The 17,365-nt window shown below is 39.4% G+C and overlaps 1 protein-coding gene across 50 annotated transcripts in view; it reads right to left on the reverse strand.

Moving 5' to 3' along the window:
• Nucleotides 1-17,365, reverse strand: part of ttn.2 (titin, tandem duplicate 2) — a 178,736-nt gene that overhangs the window by 104,009 nt on the left and 57,362 nt on the right. For 12 of the 50 annotated variants that reach the window (XM_063213163.1, XM_063213153.1, XM_063213185.1 and 9 more), the window contains 36 exons: nt 17,079-17,357; nt 16,713-16,991; nt 16,313-16,591; nt 15,911-16,198; nt 15,523-15,810; nt 15,054-15,344; nt 14,004-14,291; nt 13,212-13,328; nt 12,838-13,111; nt 12,555-12,738; nt 12,343-12,426; nt 11,952-12,219; nt 11,562-11,822; nt 11,012-11,221; nt 10,830-10,907; nt 10,719-10,745; nt 10,493-10,552; nt 10,332-10,382; nt 9,797-9,850; nt 9,166-9,237; nt 8,209-8,280; nt 7,825-7,893; nt 7,550-7,624; nt 6,807-6,959; nt 6,453-6,566; nt 5,890-6,036; nt 5,523-5,585; nt 5,202-5,312; nt 4,834-4,971; nt 4,298-4,375; nt 4,099-4,185; nt 3,790-3,885; nt 536-610; nt 349-423; nt 171-245; nt 2-64 (listed from right to left, as the gene is read on the reverse strand). In XM_063213163.1, the coding sequence (XP_063069233.1) occupies nt 2-64; nt 171-245; nt 349-423; nt 536-610; nt 3,790-3,885; nt 4,099-4,185; nt 4,298-4,375; nt 4,834-4,971; nt 5,202-5,312; nt 5,523-5,585; nt 5,890-6,036; nt 6,453-6,566; nt 6,807-6,959; nt 7,550-7,624; nt 7,825-7,893; nt 8,209-8,280; nt 9,166-9,237; nt 9,797-9,850; nt 10,332-10,382; nt 10,493-10,552; nt 10,719-10,745; nt 10,830-10,907; nt 11,012-11,221; nt 11,562-11,822; nt 11,952-12,219; nt 12,343-12,426; nt 12,555-12,738; nt 12,838-13,111; nt 13,212-13,328; nt 14,004-14,291; nt 15,054-15,344; nt 15,523-15,810; nt 15,911-16,198; nt 16,313-16,591; nt 16,713-16,991; nt 17,079-17,357 (5,223 nt within the window). The remainder of the gene's footprint in view (nt 1; nt 65-170; nt 246-348; nt 424-535; nt 611-3,789; nt 3,886-4,098; nt 4,186-4,297; nt 4,376-4,833; nt 4,972-5,201; nt 5,313-5,522; nt 5,586-5,889; nt 6,037-6,452; nt 6,567-6,806; nt 6,960-7,549; nt 7,625-7,824; nt 7,894-8,208; nt 8,281-9,165; nt 9,238-9,796; nt 9,851-10,331; nt 10,383-10,492; nt 10,553-10,718; nt 10,746-10,829; nt 10,908-11,011; nt 11,222-11,561; nt 11,823-11,951; nt 12,220-12,342; nt 12,427-12,554; nt 12,739-12,837; nt 13,112-13,211; nt 13,329-14,003; nt 14,292-15,053; nt 15,345-15,522; nt 15,811-15,910; nt 16,199-16,312; nt 16,592-16,712; nt 16,992-17,078; nt 17,358-17,365) is intronic. The other 38 variants (XM_063213168.1, XM_063213167.1, XM_063213166.1 and 35 more) reach the window with 30 other exon arrangements.

Consider the following 17,365-nt stretch of genomic DNA (forward strand, 5'->3'; position numbering starts at 1 on the left):
CCTTTCTGGGGAGTGACTTCTTCAAATGACTTCGGACTCTTTTGATGAACCTTCTTTTCTGGCTCTGGTAGTTTAATGTGTGCAAGAGAAATACCAGATCAGAAAAACGTACTCTGGGTAGTGTACCCATATGTGATTTGTATCAAGATATCCTGGCACACATTCTCTACCTTTTAGGGGAGCAATTTCTTCTCTTAACGCAACTGGCTTTGTTTCAAGGGGGACCTTTCTATCATCTTCAGGCACTTGTCGGACAAGAGAGATGCATATTACAGGATGTTGACAAGAGCGGTACAAACAGTAGATGAAAGAAAGACAAAAACAAAGCCTCGGATGCCATTTTTGTACCTTTTGAAAGTGTGATATCATCCTTTCCTTGAGTGTATTTCTTTTCTGAGGTTTTTTTCTTGTCTTGTTCAAGAGCTTTAATATACCCAAGAAGAAAAACATGTATACATGAACACAAAACATGACAACAGACAAAAGATATATCTGACACAAAGTTTTCAAAGAGATGTTCCCAGCTCGCTGGTACCTTTTCGAGAAGGAAGTTCCTCAACTGCTGACACAGCTGTTCTTGGTGAAGGAACTTTGCTTTCTGGTTCAGACACTTTGGGGTACAATTCAAGATTTATGATTACTGAAAAGCTGATGGTTTGGACAAATTATGTAATACGTTAACACAAGCTAGGGTTGTAAAATCAAGAAAATATGACTGTGCATCGTAAGCATCTAAAATGTGGTGGCAGATTTCAAAATGATTGTGGAAAGAAGGGGACAGTGCAGGTTATAATAGGCTAGTGTACGTGTGAGTTTTTGGTGAACGCAAGAAAAGATCTGAACGCAAGAGATGCTTGAAGAAGTCCAGCCATAATGAGTTGTAGAATGAGTTAAGAAACAGTTTATGTGACTAAGGAGGAGCTTGGTGTGCTTGAGGAGACAGCAATTTGATACCTATAAGACTTGTTGTTGAGGGCCTTTTGGTTTGCTTCGTCTCGTTTGCAGGCCCTCTGTCTTCATGTTGTGACGTCTTTACGGTTGCCTTCTTCTCAAGAGCAGCAATGGTTTCAGTGGGATATGTATCTTCCAAAACTCTTGTCCTCTCGGGATAAGTGTGAAAGTCTCCAACCTCAAGTTTAATGGTCTCTCCACGCTTTGATAGGATCAATTCAGGGCTTGATGAAGTGCTTTCTTGAAGCAAGTATTTTGATGATCGGTCTACAGATAATTTTGAATCTTCAAATGTTGCCTCAACCTTACGATATGGTTCCCATGACTCAATCTTTTCTAAAACATCTATAGTGCTTCCAGTTTGTTTCTCTTTTTCTACAACTTCCCCCTTAATATCAATTCTTCTGTCAAGGTTCTTTCTCATGGCTTCTGAAGATGGACCAATATGTTTTGACTGCATATCAGGACTGCCTTGGAAAACAGTTGTTAATTTATCCTGGGTGCTGAGACCCTTCTGTGTTATATCTTTTAATCCTTTTTCAAATGCCATATCTTCTAAGGCAGAGCCAGTATCTGTCATTGGCACAGGGTCCACACTCAAGTGAGCCCCTTTAGCTACCATTGATATATATTTGTCATCAGGGATGTTTAATTTTTCATGTTGTAGGACTGATCCCTCAGTCACCTTTCTCTCAGCAGTATTAGGTATAATGTTGTCCTCATAGTCCACTTCTTGAGAGAATCCCTCACTCATCTGTATTTCCCTATTTTCTGGCACATCTAAAATGTCAATCTGCCCTTGCCTGACTTTTTGTGGTTGGCTTTTTGTGGTTGGTAATTTTTTTTTTTTCTTTGATTGTGTTTTGATTGTTGTAAATGCAACTCGCTGGATTTCAACAGTATCTGATTCTTCACTACTTTTCAGACTTTCAGTACCCTGTACCTCTTTGACCAGTCTGGCAGTTTCTGTGCTTTGTTGTTGTTCCTTAGAGCTCAGTCTTGTAGCGTCTTGTAATTCATCTCCTCTGCCTGATGTTTCTAACGTTTGTAGAGCTCTTGTTTTGACTTGATACTCTTCTCTCATGTCTTTCCTCTTTTTGGGTATCATCTCCTTTTTAACAGGTTCTCTTTCATATCTTAAATTCTCAAACTGATCAACGTGAGGGAGCACTACAGCTTGACTTGAATGATCGGAGCTGGTTTCTAATGTACTGCTACTTGAGATTTTAGAATCCCTACCTTCTGGAAGTTCAGTTGTTGTGCTGGAAGCAATAGGGTGTCTTTTAGCAATACCAGACCTTGTTTTTTCAGTAGACTCTGTTTGACTATCTTGTCTTTGTGGATAGGACGTCTCATTCTGATCTGTAATGGTTCCCTGCATATCTCTGTGTCCTGCTGGAGTTGACAGGTCTGGCATAGATTGACATTGTTCAGCAGTTATATCTTCATTCTGCTTCATTTGTGTTTTTATAAATTCTATGGATTTGAATTGTGCTTCTAGGGAACGTTTGTCTTGTTTAACTTTCAACAGTGATGGAATGTTTACATTGATTTCAGCAGGAATGTGAGGATCTAACGCTGGCATGATTTCTTTTGTTGATTTTATTTGTTTGGTTGCAAATTCTTCCTTATTGTGATAAGTAGATTCAATTTCTTTTAGCTGTGAAATAATTGGTGTCTGCAGGAAATGTGTCTCAACATTTTCAAAGTCGACACCTCTCCTGCCCTCCACCTGACGTCTTGGGGAATCTGAATGCACTGAAGAGTCATCTAAATTGGTTGGATGAGCAGAGTCTTTTTGTGGAAGAGTATGGCCAGAATCTTTTTGTGATATCGAATCTAATTGTGAGAATTGTGGTAAATCCTTGTTTTTCTCAGGATGTTTTGCATCTCTACCAGGAGTGGATGTATCAGCAACAAACTCAGTTGCAATGCTGCATGTTTCATCATACACTTGTAATATATCAGTGGGCTGCCTTGGTTCCTCACTACCTGATGACTCTTTTGAGGAAGTTGTTTGATGTTTTTGTGATACATGACGTTTTGCCTTAGAAGGTCTGGGCTCCCTGTCAAACTTCTGAATTGATTCCTGAGATTTATAAACATCTTCATCTCTCTGTCTCTTTTTGGGCTCAGTTTGTTCTTGTCCACTTATTTTTGATGGCATTTCAATGTCTTCATCTTTAACAGTCTCATAGGTTATGAAAGAGCCATTCCGTCTATTTTGTGCATCCATGTCATCAAAAACACTGGGTTTTCTTCCTTCCTTCCTTTCTTCCTCCATATCAAATGCTTGGCTTTCTAGTGTAGATGCAGGAATTGGGATTAAAGAACTTTGATCAAAGAATTCATTTGGCTTTGTTGTTCTGCCGAATATTTCAAATTCATCTAAAGTCATTACATAGCTTTTGTCTCCTTTTCTGTCAATAGTTGCAACTATTTTTGTTTTTGATTCTCTTTCAGGAACACCCTCCTCACTGGACACGACTTTGGCCTCCTTGTGGGATTCCTCTGGATGAGATGTTAACAAAGACTTAATGGAGGTATCTTCTTTTGATAACGATCCTTCATTTTCAGTCTTTCTTAAAGGCCTCTTCTCAGTTATTGAAGTGGTGGATTCGGTCTTCCCAAGAGTTGAAGGTTGTTGATTATCTAAGACAGTCGCAAGAATATACAACCACACAGTGGTGGTAAAAGTGAGAATGGTGTCAAAACGGCTGATATTCACTTAAACTTGTTTTACAATGTGTGTAGTAACTTACAGTCTATAAGATACTAACTGATGTCACTGACTGTGATGTATGATTTTCATGGGAAAATGCTTGACTATGAAAGTACCTTTTTGGGTCACTGTCTGTTTTATCTCAGCCGTAGCCTCTACTGCAGCAGTAGTCCTCTCCGACTCTGCAGGTATCTTCATGGCAATCTTGGGTTCTTTAAGAGAACACCTTATTTTTAGAAACTAAGAGACATCCAGGTCCAGCAAAAATATCCAATATTGACCCATCCTTGTTAGAATTGTTTAGAATGTCTGTTTAAGTAGTGATACATAACCGCATCCATTCTAGTGTTTATTTTAACTTATAACAAACACTAGGAAACGCTGGATTTATGACTTAAAAAACAGTAATATTATTATTCTACTACCTGTGACTGCAGGAATCTTTGTGTCTTGTTTTTGTTTAGTCACTGGGATGTCCTTAGATGGTACTTTCTGCTCTTTACGCTCAGTCACTTTTTAAAAACATACAGTGCACGAGTCAGCAAATATGCTTACGCAGACATGCTTATTATACAGTTCCTTTAAATGCTGTGTCACAAATTTGCCGGAAAATCACTCCAATACCTTTAGGTGTAATGGAATCCTTTGTGGTCCTTTGAACCTCGGGTTGTGACGGCTCCAGAAGCTCAGGTTGTACAGGAACTATGGAAATAGTTTTACGCTAGTTTTACACTGAGTTCCATAAGTAAGATGATATGGACGCTTATTACAAGAATGGATCACTCTAGCGAGTGAGGACATAACAAATACCACAGACATGGGTGACGAAACGAAGACGACAACATCACTAGTTGAAAAGAATGGATCACTCTAGCGAGTGAGGACACAACACCACAGACATGGGTGACGCAAACAAAGACGACAACATCACTAGTTGAAAGGAATGGACCACTCTAGCGAGTGAAGGCACAACAAATGGTACAAACATGAGTGACGCACAAAAATAATGTAGTCAGACATAGACAGATCACTTCCGTGATCAATGAACACAACATACTGTAACTAACAAATAACAAAGACTTAAATCAACATAGACAGAGCACAAACAAAAAGACGTGAAGACAGGCTTTTTACATATCTGAAGCAATCATGTCATCTACCTTTTTCCTGAGAAATCTCTATCCTCTGGGGCTTTCCTTCATCTGGTTTTCTAGCAGGAACTTTTGTTTGGTACACCACTGTTTCTGTTTCCTCTTTAAACATTGCTGTGACCTCTGCTCTTTTTTCAGCTTCAAAAGCTTAGAAAGAGTAATTCAGAGAAAAGGAAGAAAGCTTTGAAAGAGTAATTCAGGACAATTGCCCAAGGCAGAGCACAGACATGACAGACAGGACACACACAACACAAAATATAAGACGGTGTACACATGCATATGCCTAAGCGGGATAATAGAGACAAACAAGCAAACACAAGAAGAACTATGACACAAATAAGACTGTTTCGTGCCATTTATGAAGCATGAACATATACCTTTTGATGGGATAGCCTCTTGGTAGGTTGGAGTCGTCTCTGTTTTTTTAGCTGGCACTGTTTTTGGTTCAGATGGTTTTGCCATCTCTGGTTTCTTTGCCTCCACATAGGCTTAAAAGAATATAGGACTTGTTTTAATTCCTTATCCAGAACACATTATCAAGACTATGAACACTGCTAAGTATTAGCTTGATCTTTACTGTGCAGTCACTTTATGTTAATCCCAGTTATTTAACAAGACATGCTACTATGGAAGTGCAATCTACACTTCTTATTCGAATATGATGTGTCATATAATTGTGCAGGAAATCACTCCAGTACCTTGAGGTGTAACTGAATCCTTTATGGTCCTTTGTGGCTGTGGCTTTGACGGCTCCATAAATTCTAATTCCACAGAAAATTTATTTTTGAGTGATAATTGTCATGAATGTGAAGAAGTTTGTGCTTACTAATGTGAAACTCAAGAACATATAAAGGATGGGTCACTGTATCCAGTGAGGACACAAATAGACAAAACAACAAATCACGGACTGGAAACACGGGTCATGCAGCTCAGATGGTCAAGTAGACAGACGACATGAATGATATGGAATTCAAACGTCACAAACAGACAATCAGTACAGACACCATTAACACTGAAGGCAGAAATTAAATTAAAACATCTGAAAGGTGATGCCATATAATGTACCTTTTTCATGAGAAACCTCAGTCCACTGAGTTATTTCTTCCTCTGATTTTCTAGTAGAAACCGTAACCTCTTGTCTTTGGAACACCACTGTCTCTGATTCCTCTTTAAACATTGATGTGACTTCGACTCTCTTTTCAACCTCAAAAGCTTTGAAAGGTTGAAGTTAGGGAGAAAAAAGAATAAGACTTGTGACCAACCAGGTCAAGATAATAACACACACCACAGAGAAAGATACAGACAAACACAAATAACATTAACATTAACAGACATTATTTCCTCTTTTGGACAAACAAATGAACAAACAAGATGAACACATAGAGTAATGGAAAAGAAAGAAAACAAGGCACACAGATGGTAATGATTCGCGTACAATTAAGATAACACACACCACGGAGAAAGGTACAGACAAACACAATTAACATCAACATTAACAGACATTATTTGCATTTTTGGACAGACGAATGAACAAACAAGATGAATACACACAGTAGTGGAAAAGAAAGAGTACATGGCACACAAATGGTAATGATTTGTGTACAATGTAAAACGTGAACATGTAGTACCTTTTGGTGCAGTGACCTCTGGGTAGGTGCTTGCTGGCTCAGGCTTTCTTCCTGGCAAAGTTTTTGATGGTTCTGGTTGTTGGGGCACCATTTGTTTCTTTGCCTCCTCGGGGACTTAAAAGAACATCGGTTTTGTTTTCATTTGACAGACACAGATGAGTTTACACACACACATAAACGCACAAATTTCACAAACATGGATGAAATGCCAAGAAATGACGTTGAGCGGGAGTTTCCGCAGATAATATGGAAACAGGAAATGATGATGAAAATATACACACAGAGACAATAACACAGCAAGAGCCAAAGAAAGGTTGGTAAGCATGGTGGAACAACAAGATAGACATGAAATACCTTTAGCTTGGTATGCCTCCGGCATCTTTGCTGCTTCGGGTTTAGCTTGAGGCTTAGGTTCAGGTTCACCTCGAGACATGGGAGCCGCTTTGGGCTCAGCCGGCACCTGTGGTTTGGACTCAGGAGCCCCAGGTGCTGCAGTAGGCTGGACATCTTTAGGTAATGTAAATAATATACACCTGTTAGTGGCTGGACAACTAGGCTGTGACAAGAATTGACGCAAGCGGTAAGCGGTTTTGAAGTCAAGACAGACATATAGACGCACATGGTGAGGAACCACAGGAGTAAAACATACAGCCATTTATACAACAAATACACACATCAAGAGGTAAATATCAGACAATAGACAATATTAGGCAGACTGTTTTGTGACAACCACAAGGACATGGATGAAAAGACCAATTCGGCCAACAAGCGTATATGAGAACCAGCATGAGAAATAAGTGACGGACATTAGACATTACATACAGTATACTGTTATAAGATTTCTTTTTTTAAAAATCACAGTGAGATTGTTAAGCAACATGCAGAAGATGGACATCATACATGGTAAGTCCAAAACAACAGCACAAAACACAAGAACAAACAAGAATGGCTCAAATCACAGACATGAAAAGACAGCCATTAGTATGACACGTACAGACAACTTACATTCAAAATGAAGTTCAACAAAAACAATACAACATTACACAAAGGCTGAACAAAAAAAAAAACACAAAGGTGATTAAGAACAAGCCATATACCTCTGCTAGCGGCCTGTTGCTCTACAGGAACAGTTGGAGCTGGCTTAGCACCATAACCCCTTGCCTCTTCATATTCTTAAAAGTGAGTAAGTACATACAACACAAAATATTTCAACAACTGATGGCAGACCTAGGAAACAAACGAGACTGAATGTTCCTTGGTTGTGATGAAATGAAATGAAATGGTGATGACAAGACAAACTGGAAGGGAACATACAAAAAGGACAAAGTACAGACAATAAGAGAGGTAAAGACAGACTCTGCGTTTACCATACCTCTCGGTGATGGCTCGGCCACTTTTACAGGAACAACGGTTTCTTCCACGGGCTTCCTTCCCTCAGGAACTTGAAAATATCACGAGTCTATGTTACTTGAAAGCTATGTCTACACAAGAAATTAACTTTACCCTTAATGGTCACAACATGAAATGAAAAATGAAATGAAAGATGAATTGGAATGTACGGCATATGGAACAAACAAAAACACAACATCACAGACAAAGACAACTATAAGGAAAGAGTTGCACAACAGAGAGCAAGAGAGAGAGAGAGAGAGAGAGAGAGAGAGAGAGAGAGAGAGAGAGGGGAAAATGGGGATACTTTATTGATCCCGAAGAAAATTGAGGGAAGAGAGACAAAAGACACAGATACTTTAAATACCTTTGGATGGTTCTTGTGCCCATGGTTCACTGGGTCTAGATGGTTTGTCTTCAGGCTTCTGAGCCTCTTGAACTTAAAAACACAATGACTATATTAGAAAACGGCCACAGGCATGTGCACGCGCAGGGTAGGATTCGGGTAAGTATACGTGTAGTGTAGCTAAAAGACTCAAGACATAACTTACACACTTAGACATAACAATGTCATAAGAGACATAAGACAAGTTATTTTTGGACTGTCAAGTTAAGTAAGAGTTACTGAAGCATTGTTGCACAAAGAAAATGACACAAAAAAGCAGAACACATTAAAAAAGAACTAGAAATGCACTCAGTGCAGACCTCCGCCAAGGAAACTTTGTTAGAACATTTGACTATGTTACACCCTATTTTTTATTATTTTAAGTCTTTCTACTTCTCTTCTTGTGGAGTTAGAAACTGGAATGTCATTATTTGCCCTGTCAGGCAATTCAATGTGAGGTCACTAGGGGCGCCTAGATTTGTAGGCGAAGCTAGGGGAAGAAGCTATTAAAAAAAAAATCCTTGTTCAGGTTCGTGATCCGGATCCCCACCAAAATGAAATCACTTGTTCCTTTTGCCATTATTATCAACAACTCCACAAAGTTTCAGCCAAATCTATTCACAAGTTTATGAGTTATCCTGCTGACAAACAAACAGACGGACAGACAGACAAACAGACAAACCAACACGACCGAAATTATAACTTCCTTGGCGGAGGTAACAAGACTCAAAATGACAAACCGTGTAATGTTCATGTACATTTACACAAAGCGTATGTCATAGTTGACAACAACACCAATGGTGACGTACAAATGAATGCAAAACAAATCTTAATAACACATAATCAATGTTAGCAACCTTGCCCGTTCTTTCCAGCACTGATCATTCCACAGCTCAATGCTTTGGCAGCTACATAAGCACTTATACTTTATTTAAATACCTCTCACTGGAGCCTCCTCCCTCATTCCCAACTTCGCCCTCTGGACTTGTTCTTCCACGGGTACTCTTGGAACTGATTACAGAAGGAAAAATATAGTTAAATAACATTCTTTACAGTTTCATCAAGCCTTCTTTTTTGAGTGAAATTGACAGAGCACGAAGCCATTTTGCAACAATGCCCTAACTACAGTACAAAATAGTATAATAAATCGTGCATGAAATAATATATTATATATTGTGAATATTTATAAGTAATAATATACTTACATAAATTATTTACCAAATTGACAGTAAAAAAAATACACACTTTGTCACAAAATACACATTTCGGAGCAACTGGACATTGGAGACACAAGCAATACAATATAACGACAACACGTTTGGGGAAAAATACAAATGCTAGCTGGCCTACATAGCAAACAGACTGACAAACCAGCAACAATAACAAAGACCGTACAATTCATCAAATGCACAGGACAACAAAGGGTTAAATAAATACTCCTAAATAAAAAGCACCTTACCTTAAAATCGGTGAATTCTATTTTAACTGTTCATACCATTAAACCGGTATGTATGATTCTGTGAATTATGTAAATAAATGAGTAATAAGAAGAGCAAGAATGTATTAATACCTCCTTTGGTAGTGACCTCTTCTACTACCCTTTCTTCTGTCCACATTTCACGCTCTGGTGAAGAGGGACAAGTTGTGATAAGAAAGAGCAAGAAAGAAGGTAAAGGTATTTCAATGTGTGGCACACATTTTTAGTTGGGAGCACACAATGGCAAAGAGGTTATTTGGAATAATGGGACCACACAGTGGTGAAGAGCTCATATGGAATCCTAGTTAGCTTGTTACACCCAGTTAGTCTGTTTTATCGTTTTGTGAAGAGAGAGTAGATGTTAGTGGATGTACTATGCTTCTGCTACTACTACATCACAAAGAAATATTAGTGAAGGAGACAAGAAGACATGACAAGACAAGTCACCAAAAGATGGACAGCTATGTCACCATCTTTTGTTCGTTTTTAATGGTTTTGATGAAGTGAGGTTTACCACGATTACCATGGTATTATTGCTATAAATGAAGGTTTAACATTAAGGTTTTAGGAAGTTAAAGGGAAGTATAAGATGATGAATGATAGCAAGATGCCTGAGAAGTCCTTGTACCTCTAATCTCCATCCTCTGTTCATACTGGTAGTATTCGGTGGATGATTCTTCTTTTTTAGAAAGTGATGATACATTCATCAGAATTTGAATGATGGTTAATGACTGATGTGAATCAATAAGTTAGTTTTTATGTGAATAAATTATTATACCCCAATCTTACCTTTAGTATAGGCATAAGCTGTAGGTGCCTCGGGCACTCGAATTGATGTGTCAGGGACATCTGAAGGATGTTACAAAATTAGCTATAATCTTTGAATTTGAATTTGAGCTTGAATTAATATACTGTAAGCCTAATCGCGTATGTAAGTCTTACAACAAATGCAAGTATGCTTTGTTATGAGGTGTAAGAAAAAAAAACTTGATTCATTTTAAAATCCTATACTCACCATATGGCAACCTTCCTACATCAAATTCTGTGAAAGGAGGTAAAATTGTATTAAAAAACTAATTGACACTATCAAGATACAGAACTTGCACATAAAACTGGCGGTACAGACCTTTGCCTGATAGGTAAAGTTCAGCTGTGCTTTTAGCTTCACCTCTGGGCTCCAACCTCACAATGACCGAGTACACGCCTAAAGAATTATTGATGTTGTTAGTTCAAGTGTCTTGACTTTTACGAAAAGACTTTCAGAAAGACGGTATTTGTGAACACACGACTGTATTCATCTCTACACACCTTCATCTTCAGAAGTTACGTTGCGGATGACCATAAAGTGACGTCGACCTTCACTTCTGAAGTTATACTTTGGGCTTTCTTTAAGCTCCCACGTGTCTTTGTACCACGTTACGATAGCATTGTCAAAAGACACTTCACATTCGAAAGTGGCTGACTGTCGCTCCCTCACCACAATGTTCTGGATGCGTTTGGTGAAGTGAATTTGTTCAGCTAAAAATAGATAACGGTAGGGTTTATCAGCAACAAGACTTGATTGACTTCACAGATGACACAGACATACACACGTTTAGGTTTACCTGTAAATGTACGTAAATTGATGAAGATTCTCTTTAGATTTACTCTTACCATACCCTTAGCAAGACCACTTAGCAAGAGGAAGAGAGGTATAAAAGAAGACTATAAGACTAGGTCAGCTAAAAGAATCCAAGATTTCGGTAAATCTTCAAAGATGTATCCAATAAACATTCAAGTCTTCATGAGAAATGAAGATGGAAGAGGTTAGTAGGTGGGTTTGATCGACAAGTTAGAGACTCGTTTGATGTATACAAACCTTCGATCCAAAGATTTGTCGACGTTTCAAGGTTGTCATATTTGCAGGTATACTCTCCTTGGTCTTCGGGCCTAACATCTTTGATTGTCAGCCTCTGAATCTGATCAATCACGGTGAAAGAGTACCTGCTGCTTGCTTCTAAACGTTTCCCATTCTTAAACCACTGTGTTTTTACATTAGGAATTGAGAACTGGCAAGTCAGAGTACAGGTTTGGCCTTCCTTACCAGCAGTTTCCTCCAAATGCGCCTCCACTCTAGCTTCTGTGAAGAGAAGAATGACGATGGCGTTGTTAAACTCATGATTAAACTTAGTCTGTCAAGAGAAAAGCAGATATCCCACCCAACTGTACTGACACCAAATGATAAATAGCCGCATTCCTGTGTACATACCCTGCACGGTGAGTTTGGCACTGGAGATGTGAGGCCCGCATACGACCCGGTAATTGCCCTGGTCACTGGACTGGCAGTTCTTGATCTTCATTATGTGACGGTTACCAACAATTTTGATCTCATATTTATCACTATTGTCAAGTCTCTGCGTGCCCTTGTACCAAGACAATGTGATCTCTGGGTAGTTGATTTTGATCTCACACTCAAACACAGCCTCTCGGTTAACAACTGTTGTTTGATCTGAGATATCCCTCACAAGAGTGACAGGCTGTAAAATAACAAGACAGTAATAGAATTGATGAGTTACATGTGTACACTGAACTACATTGTTTTTTTGTTGTTTGTTTGTTTGTTTCAAATAACTTAATGAAAGTTAAAAGACTATAAAGACCTCGGTCTGTTCCATTCTCTTTTGCAAATCAGCCACGATTTGGGCCAAGTCTTCCTCGGCTTCTCTTCCAGCTAAGCCTGACTCCTAAAAGAGCAAAAAAGGTGTAACAAGACAAACAATTGTCATCATCCATCTGGGGATCATTTCTCTACACTGCCAGCAAATAAAAAATATATTTTTGTAACTACATTGACATGGGATCTGCAACTTACAGGGCGTCCACTTTCTTCTTCCTTCTCTCTCTTCAACTGCTCGATAGCTTGTAGGAGACCACGGTAATCCGTGATTCCATACATACGAGCATACTTCTCATATTCTTTTGGATCTACATTTCTCAGGAGCTCAACAATATCAATATCCTGACCTTCCTTCGGGCTCTTCTGCTTTGATGGAGTCCTTGATGAGATAAAAGAAGTTATTTGTATCATCGACCTGCACAACTGGTAATAGTTACTGTATCCTAGTTATGGTAATGATTTATACAGCTAAACTCACTTCTTCAGTTTCACACTTTCATAGGCGACCTCTTTCTTCTCCTCGACATTCAGGTCTGTGTTGCACTCAATCTCTCCGTGTTTGTTAGCAGCAACACATCTGTACTGTCCAGAGTCAGATTTGGTAACCTCCCTGATCTCAAGCTTGGCCTCTTGGCCCTTCTGCTCAATGGAGATGCGACCGCCGTGAGTAACCTGCCTCCACTTGCCCTTCATCCATTTCACGTTGGGGATGGGGTCACCTCCAACTTTAGCAATGAAGGTGGCAGTGCCCTCTGAAAATTGAGTCATTGCATGTCAATACTGTAGATAGCCATCAATTAAATTGTTATCTTTTCTACATCTGCAAGATAAGACCTGATTCACAGTACTTACTCTCTGTTACATGAGCACTCTTGGGTTCTTCAATGAAGTACAAGTTATCAAGTTTCTTTGCTGGTTTAGCAGCTGGTGCGGGTTCTGGGGCTGTTGCTGGTGCTGGTGCCGATTTTTCTAAAAAAAAATAATTAATCAAACATTCACTAATTTACTTTTAATGTGTTTAGATAAAAGATGGGTGATAGGCCAGATGTGACCAGGCCTCGTTGAACTACCCAGTTCGCAAGAATGTTTAGGTTTTAGTTAAACCATACTGTAGTTGTTCAGTTTTCTTTCAACTTTCAACTTAACACTGTCTTGTTAAAATAACAAGACAAAGTAACAAAGTTTTCTTGAGTTTCAAGTTTTCTTGATATCCATAGTCAGGAGTAGAAGAGATTAGAACATCAGCACAAGTAAAGCTTACAAAACATTGCAATAACAACAATGAACCGGAGCAAGCATATTTGCATGTAAGCTACAAATAAAAAGCTACACTTTGCAAATGCATATGAAAGCAAGAAGCATTTTTGTAACTCTTATTATTTGATTTCTCTTTATATCTCCCCCTTTTGGGCATTTTAATCATAGGAACAAACTGCAATGGGTTTTAATTATTCTTGGATTTCAGTTATATCAATATTAAACTTAATTTACATGTATTACATAGAGGTACCACACTTAGGTGATTTATTTCACAAGGTAGCACAGCACACAAATTCAAATTTCCATTTTTAAGCAGCACAAAATTTGTACTTAAATTGCCAAATTTCGCACTTAAACGCTTAAAAACTATTAACTCCAAGATACCTTGGACTGTCACTTTGGACTTGCAAAATTCACTTCCAGCCTCATTTGTGGCCTTGCACAAATAATCTCCAGCATCCCCCTTAGACATACGGAGAATCTCCAAAGTAGCTGTGCCATCCACAAAAGTGATCTTAGTGTTGGTGGAAGAAGACAACTCCCTCCTGTCCTTCATCCACGCAATCCTCAGGGGAGGAGAACCTCGGACATGACAGCGGAGGGTGAGCTTACCCTCCTCATTCACTGTCATTGGCTTAAGAGGTATGTCAAAGCTTGGGGGCACCTTGTGCTCTGTATTGCAAAAGAAAAAAAATGGCAGACATAATTATACTAGCAGCAATAGCAATAATAATGTTAGCAATGTCGCAAGCACAGAAAGTTAAATAAAAATGCAAGAATAACCACTCTCAATGTGGCAAGCAAAACTGCAAGAGAGAACATGATACCGTCATGTCTGCGAGCAGCAAGCACAAGTGAAAGAAGTAAAAAATAATAATAAAAAAACACACATATTTGCAAGCAAGTAACCTCATCAAATGTAATTACTTGTATGGGTTAAGGGAAATTAAACAGACAAAACATAAAGCAAGCAGATAGCAATACCCCACAAACACTGTAGCAAGCAAAAAAAACATTGTAGCAAGATGAACAAGCAACAACCACGAATGACATAACGCAAGCAAAAGATGATCAAATACCGTAACTGTTGCAAGCAAAATGTAGTGTAGCAAGCAAAATAGCAAGACTGAAAATCATAGGAGCAAACTCAATAGCAAGAGTAACCACCAAACATCAAACGGTCATCAAACGATCACATAGATGAACAAATCCAGCTTAAGAAGAAAACATTGCTTATTGGTGTGTGCAACCATTACCACCAATCAAGCACACTGCGACAGCAGAACAAATGTTGCCCTGTCACAGTGTTCTCCAAACGCAACACACCAATGCAAACGCAACGCAATAACACAAAAAAACTGAACGGCATACACGGAACGGCACGGCACGGCATAACATACACTGAAATGGCATACACTGCTGCTCATACAATACCTGAGATTCTCACTGTTGCCTCGCAACTGTCCCTGCCCGCTTCATTTGTGGCTTTGCAGGTGTACATGCCACTGTCTGAGGTCTGGGACTTCTTGATACAGAGAACAGCCACATTGCTCTTGAAGGATATGTCGTACTGCTCAGAACTGTAGATTTCCCTGCCATCTTTGTACCAGTTCACAGTCATGGGCTGAGATCCAGACAGACGGCCCTCTACTTTCACAACTTTGCCCTCAACGTCCTCAATAGTCTCAGCAGGCTTTTTGGTGAAGGTGGGAGGTATTTTACGCTCTGAAATAAGAAAGGTACACTAAACGTTAAAACTAGACCAAAGAAAAAAGAAAGAAAAAAAAAAAAACAGCCGTCCTCTTCAGAATATTGCAGAGCATCAGAAAAGCAGTAGAGCTGTTGTCAAATGAGCAGCAAAAATAAGCAGCCACCATCACACAGAAGCCGTTGAAAGGGATACCTTGTACAGTTACTTCCGCGGAACAAGAGTCCTTTCCCATGTCATTAGTAGCATGACAAGAATAACGTCCAGAGTCATTTTTATCTGCTTTTAGTATGGTGAGGTGGGCAGTGTTTTCCACACAGGATATTTTATAATTTCCACCTGTGCGAATGTCTTTGTGATCTTTTGACCACGTCACTTTCATGGGCATAGACCCGGTCATGTGACATTCCAGCTCCACCCTATCGCCCACAGTTACTTCCATTGGCAAAAGCTTTCTATCAAAGACCGGTGGATATCTTGGCTCTATAACATCAGGTAGAAAATAACATGGTTGGAGATGTTAAGTACATGTTTATAATTCGCATATCAAATCTGTCAGACAACTTGACTAAACCAAACAGACCTTGAAGTGTGAGTTTGGCTCGGCAAGATGCTGTTCCAACACTATTTGTCGCAACGCAAGTGTATTCTCCGGAATGCCTCATCTCTCCTCGGGCTATTTCAAGTACGGCCGAGTTATCATCAAAACTCATTGAGAATTCTGCAGTGTTTCTCAAGGGTTCACCGTCTTTCAGCCAGGATATCTCCATAGGAGAGGAACCAGCCACACGACACTCAAACTTGACTGCCTGTCCCTCAGTTTGCTGTATACTGGTAATTTTCTTGGGGAAAGATGGTGGCGTTTTGACATCTGAAATGCAATTGTTTAACTTAGACACTGAATGGGGTAGGTTTTGTGCTGAAAACAGTTTACTATTTATAGTTACAAGAAAAAATACTGAAATGTCGGACAATTGTGAGTCACCTTGCACAGTAAGTTGGCAACTGGACGATGCTGATCCAATATTGTTTTCTGCTTTGCATGTATATTCACCAATGTCCGCTTTAGAAGTTTTGCTTATTTTGAGAGAGGCCACACCTTTTGAGAACTCCATTTTGCACATAGCAGAGGATCTCAGTTTTCCATCGGCTTTAAACCAGGATACTTTAATCTCAGGTGTGCCCCCTATTTGGCATTTTAAGCAAACAGCATCTCCAGCCGTGACATCCATTGGCTCCAATTGCTCAATAAAGTATGGAGGCTCTACAGTTCAATTTTTAAAAAAGAAAAAACATTGTTGCGAAAAAAGATGCGAAATACAATGTAACTACATGCATACACCATAAACTAATGTCAGCATAGACATTAAAATCACAACACAAACCTAATATAGCGACATTGCTATGGCAAATATCTGTTCCAGCTCCATTAGAAATTTCGCAAGAGTATTTCCCTGCTGACTCCTTGTCACTGTTCAGACACTCCAGGATGCAGGAGCTTTCAGTCGTAGTCATGTTGTATTTGTAAGAGGAATAGATCTCTTGGCCATCCTTATGCCATTTCACATGGATTTCAGGACTTCCAGAATACGTGCATTCAAGAATCAAGGATTTCCCCATTTCAACAGAAAGGTCTTTAAGTTTCTTAATAAAACGAGCAGGTTCTAGGACAAAACAACACACACATTAATAGTAACAAGTCTCCAACGAAAAACAAACACAATGCCGTCATGCACCAAACAAAAACCAACCTTTCACAAACAGGTTCACAGTGCAGTTCTCCTTTCCAGCATCGTTAAATATTTGGCATGTGTACTCTCCTGCGTGGGATTTATCAACGTTCCGGAGCTCCAAGGTAGCCGTGTCACCTTTAAGTGCTATTTCACAGCCCCTTCCAGCCACAACTTCCTTGCTCCCTCTAAACCATTTGAGTTTCAGGGGGGCGCTTCCCCTCACTGTTGCGGTAAACGTAACGTTTGCGCCAGGCAATGCTTCCAGCGGTTGGGGTTGGGTCACAAAAGATGGAGGCTCTACAGGA

The sequence above is a fragment of the Engraulis encrasicolus genome, chromosome 13, assembly GCF_034702125.1.
Source record: "Engraulis encrasicolus isolate BLACKSEA-1 chromosome 13, IST_EnEncr_1.0, whole genome shotgun sequence".
Classification (NCBI taxonomy): domain Eukaryota; kingdom Metazoa; phylum Chordata; class Actinopteri; order Clupeiformes; family Engraulidae; genus Engraulis; species Engraulis encrasicolus.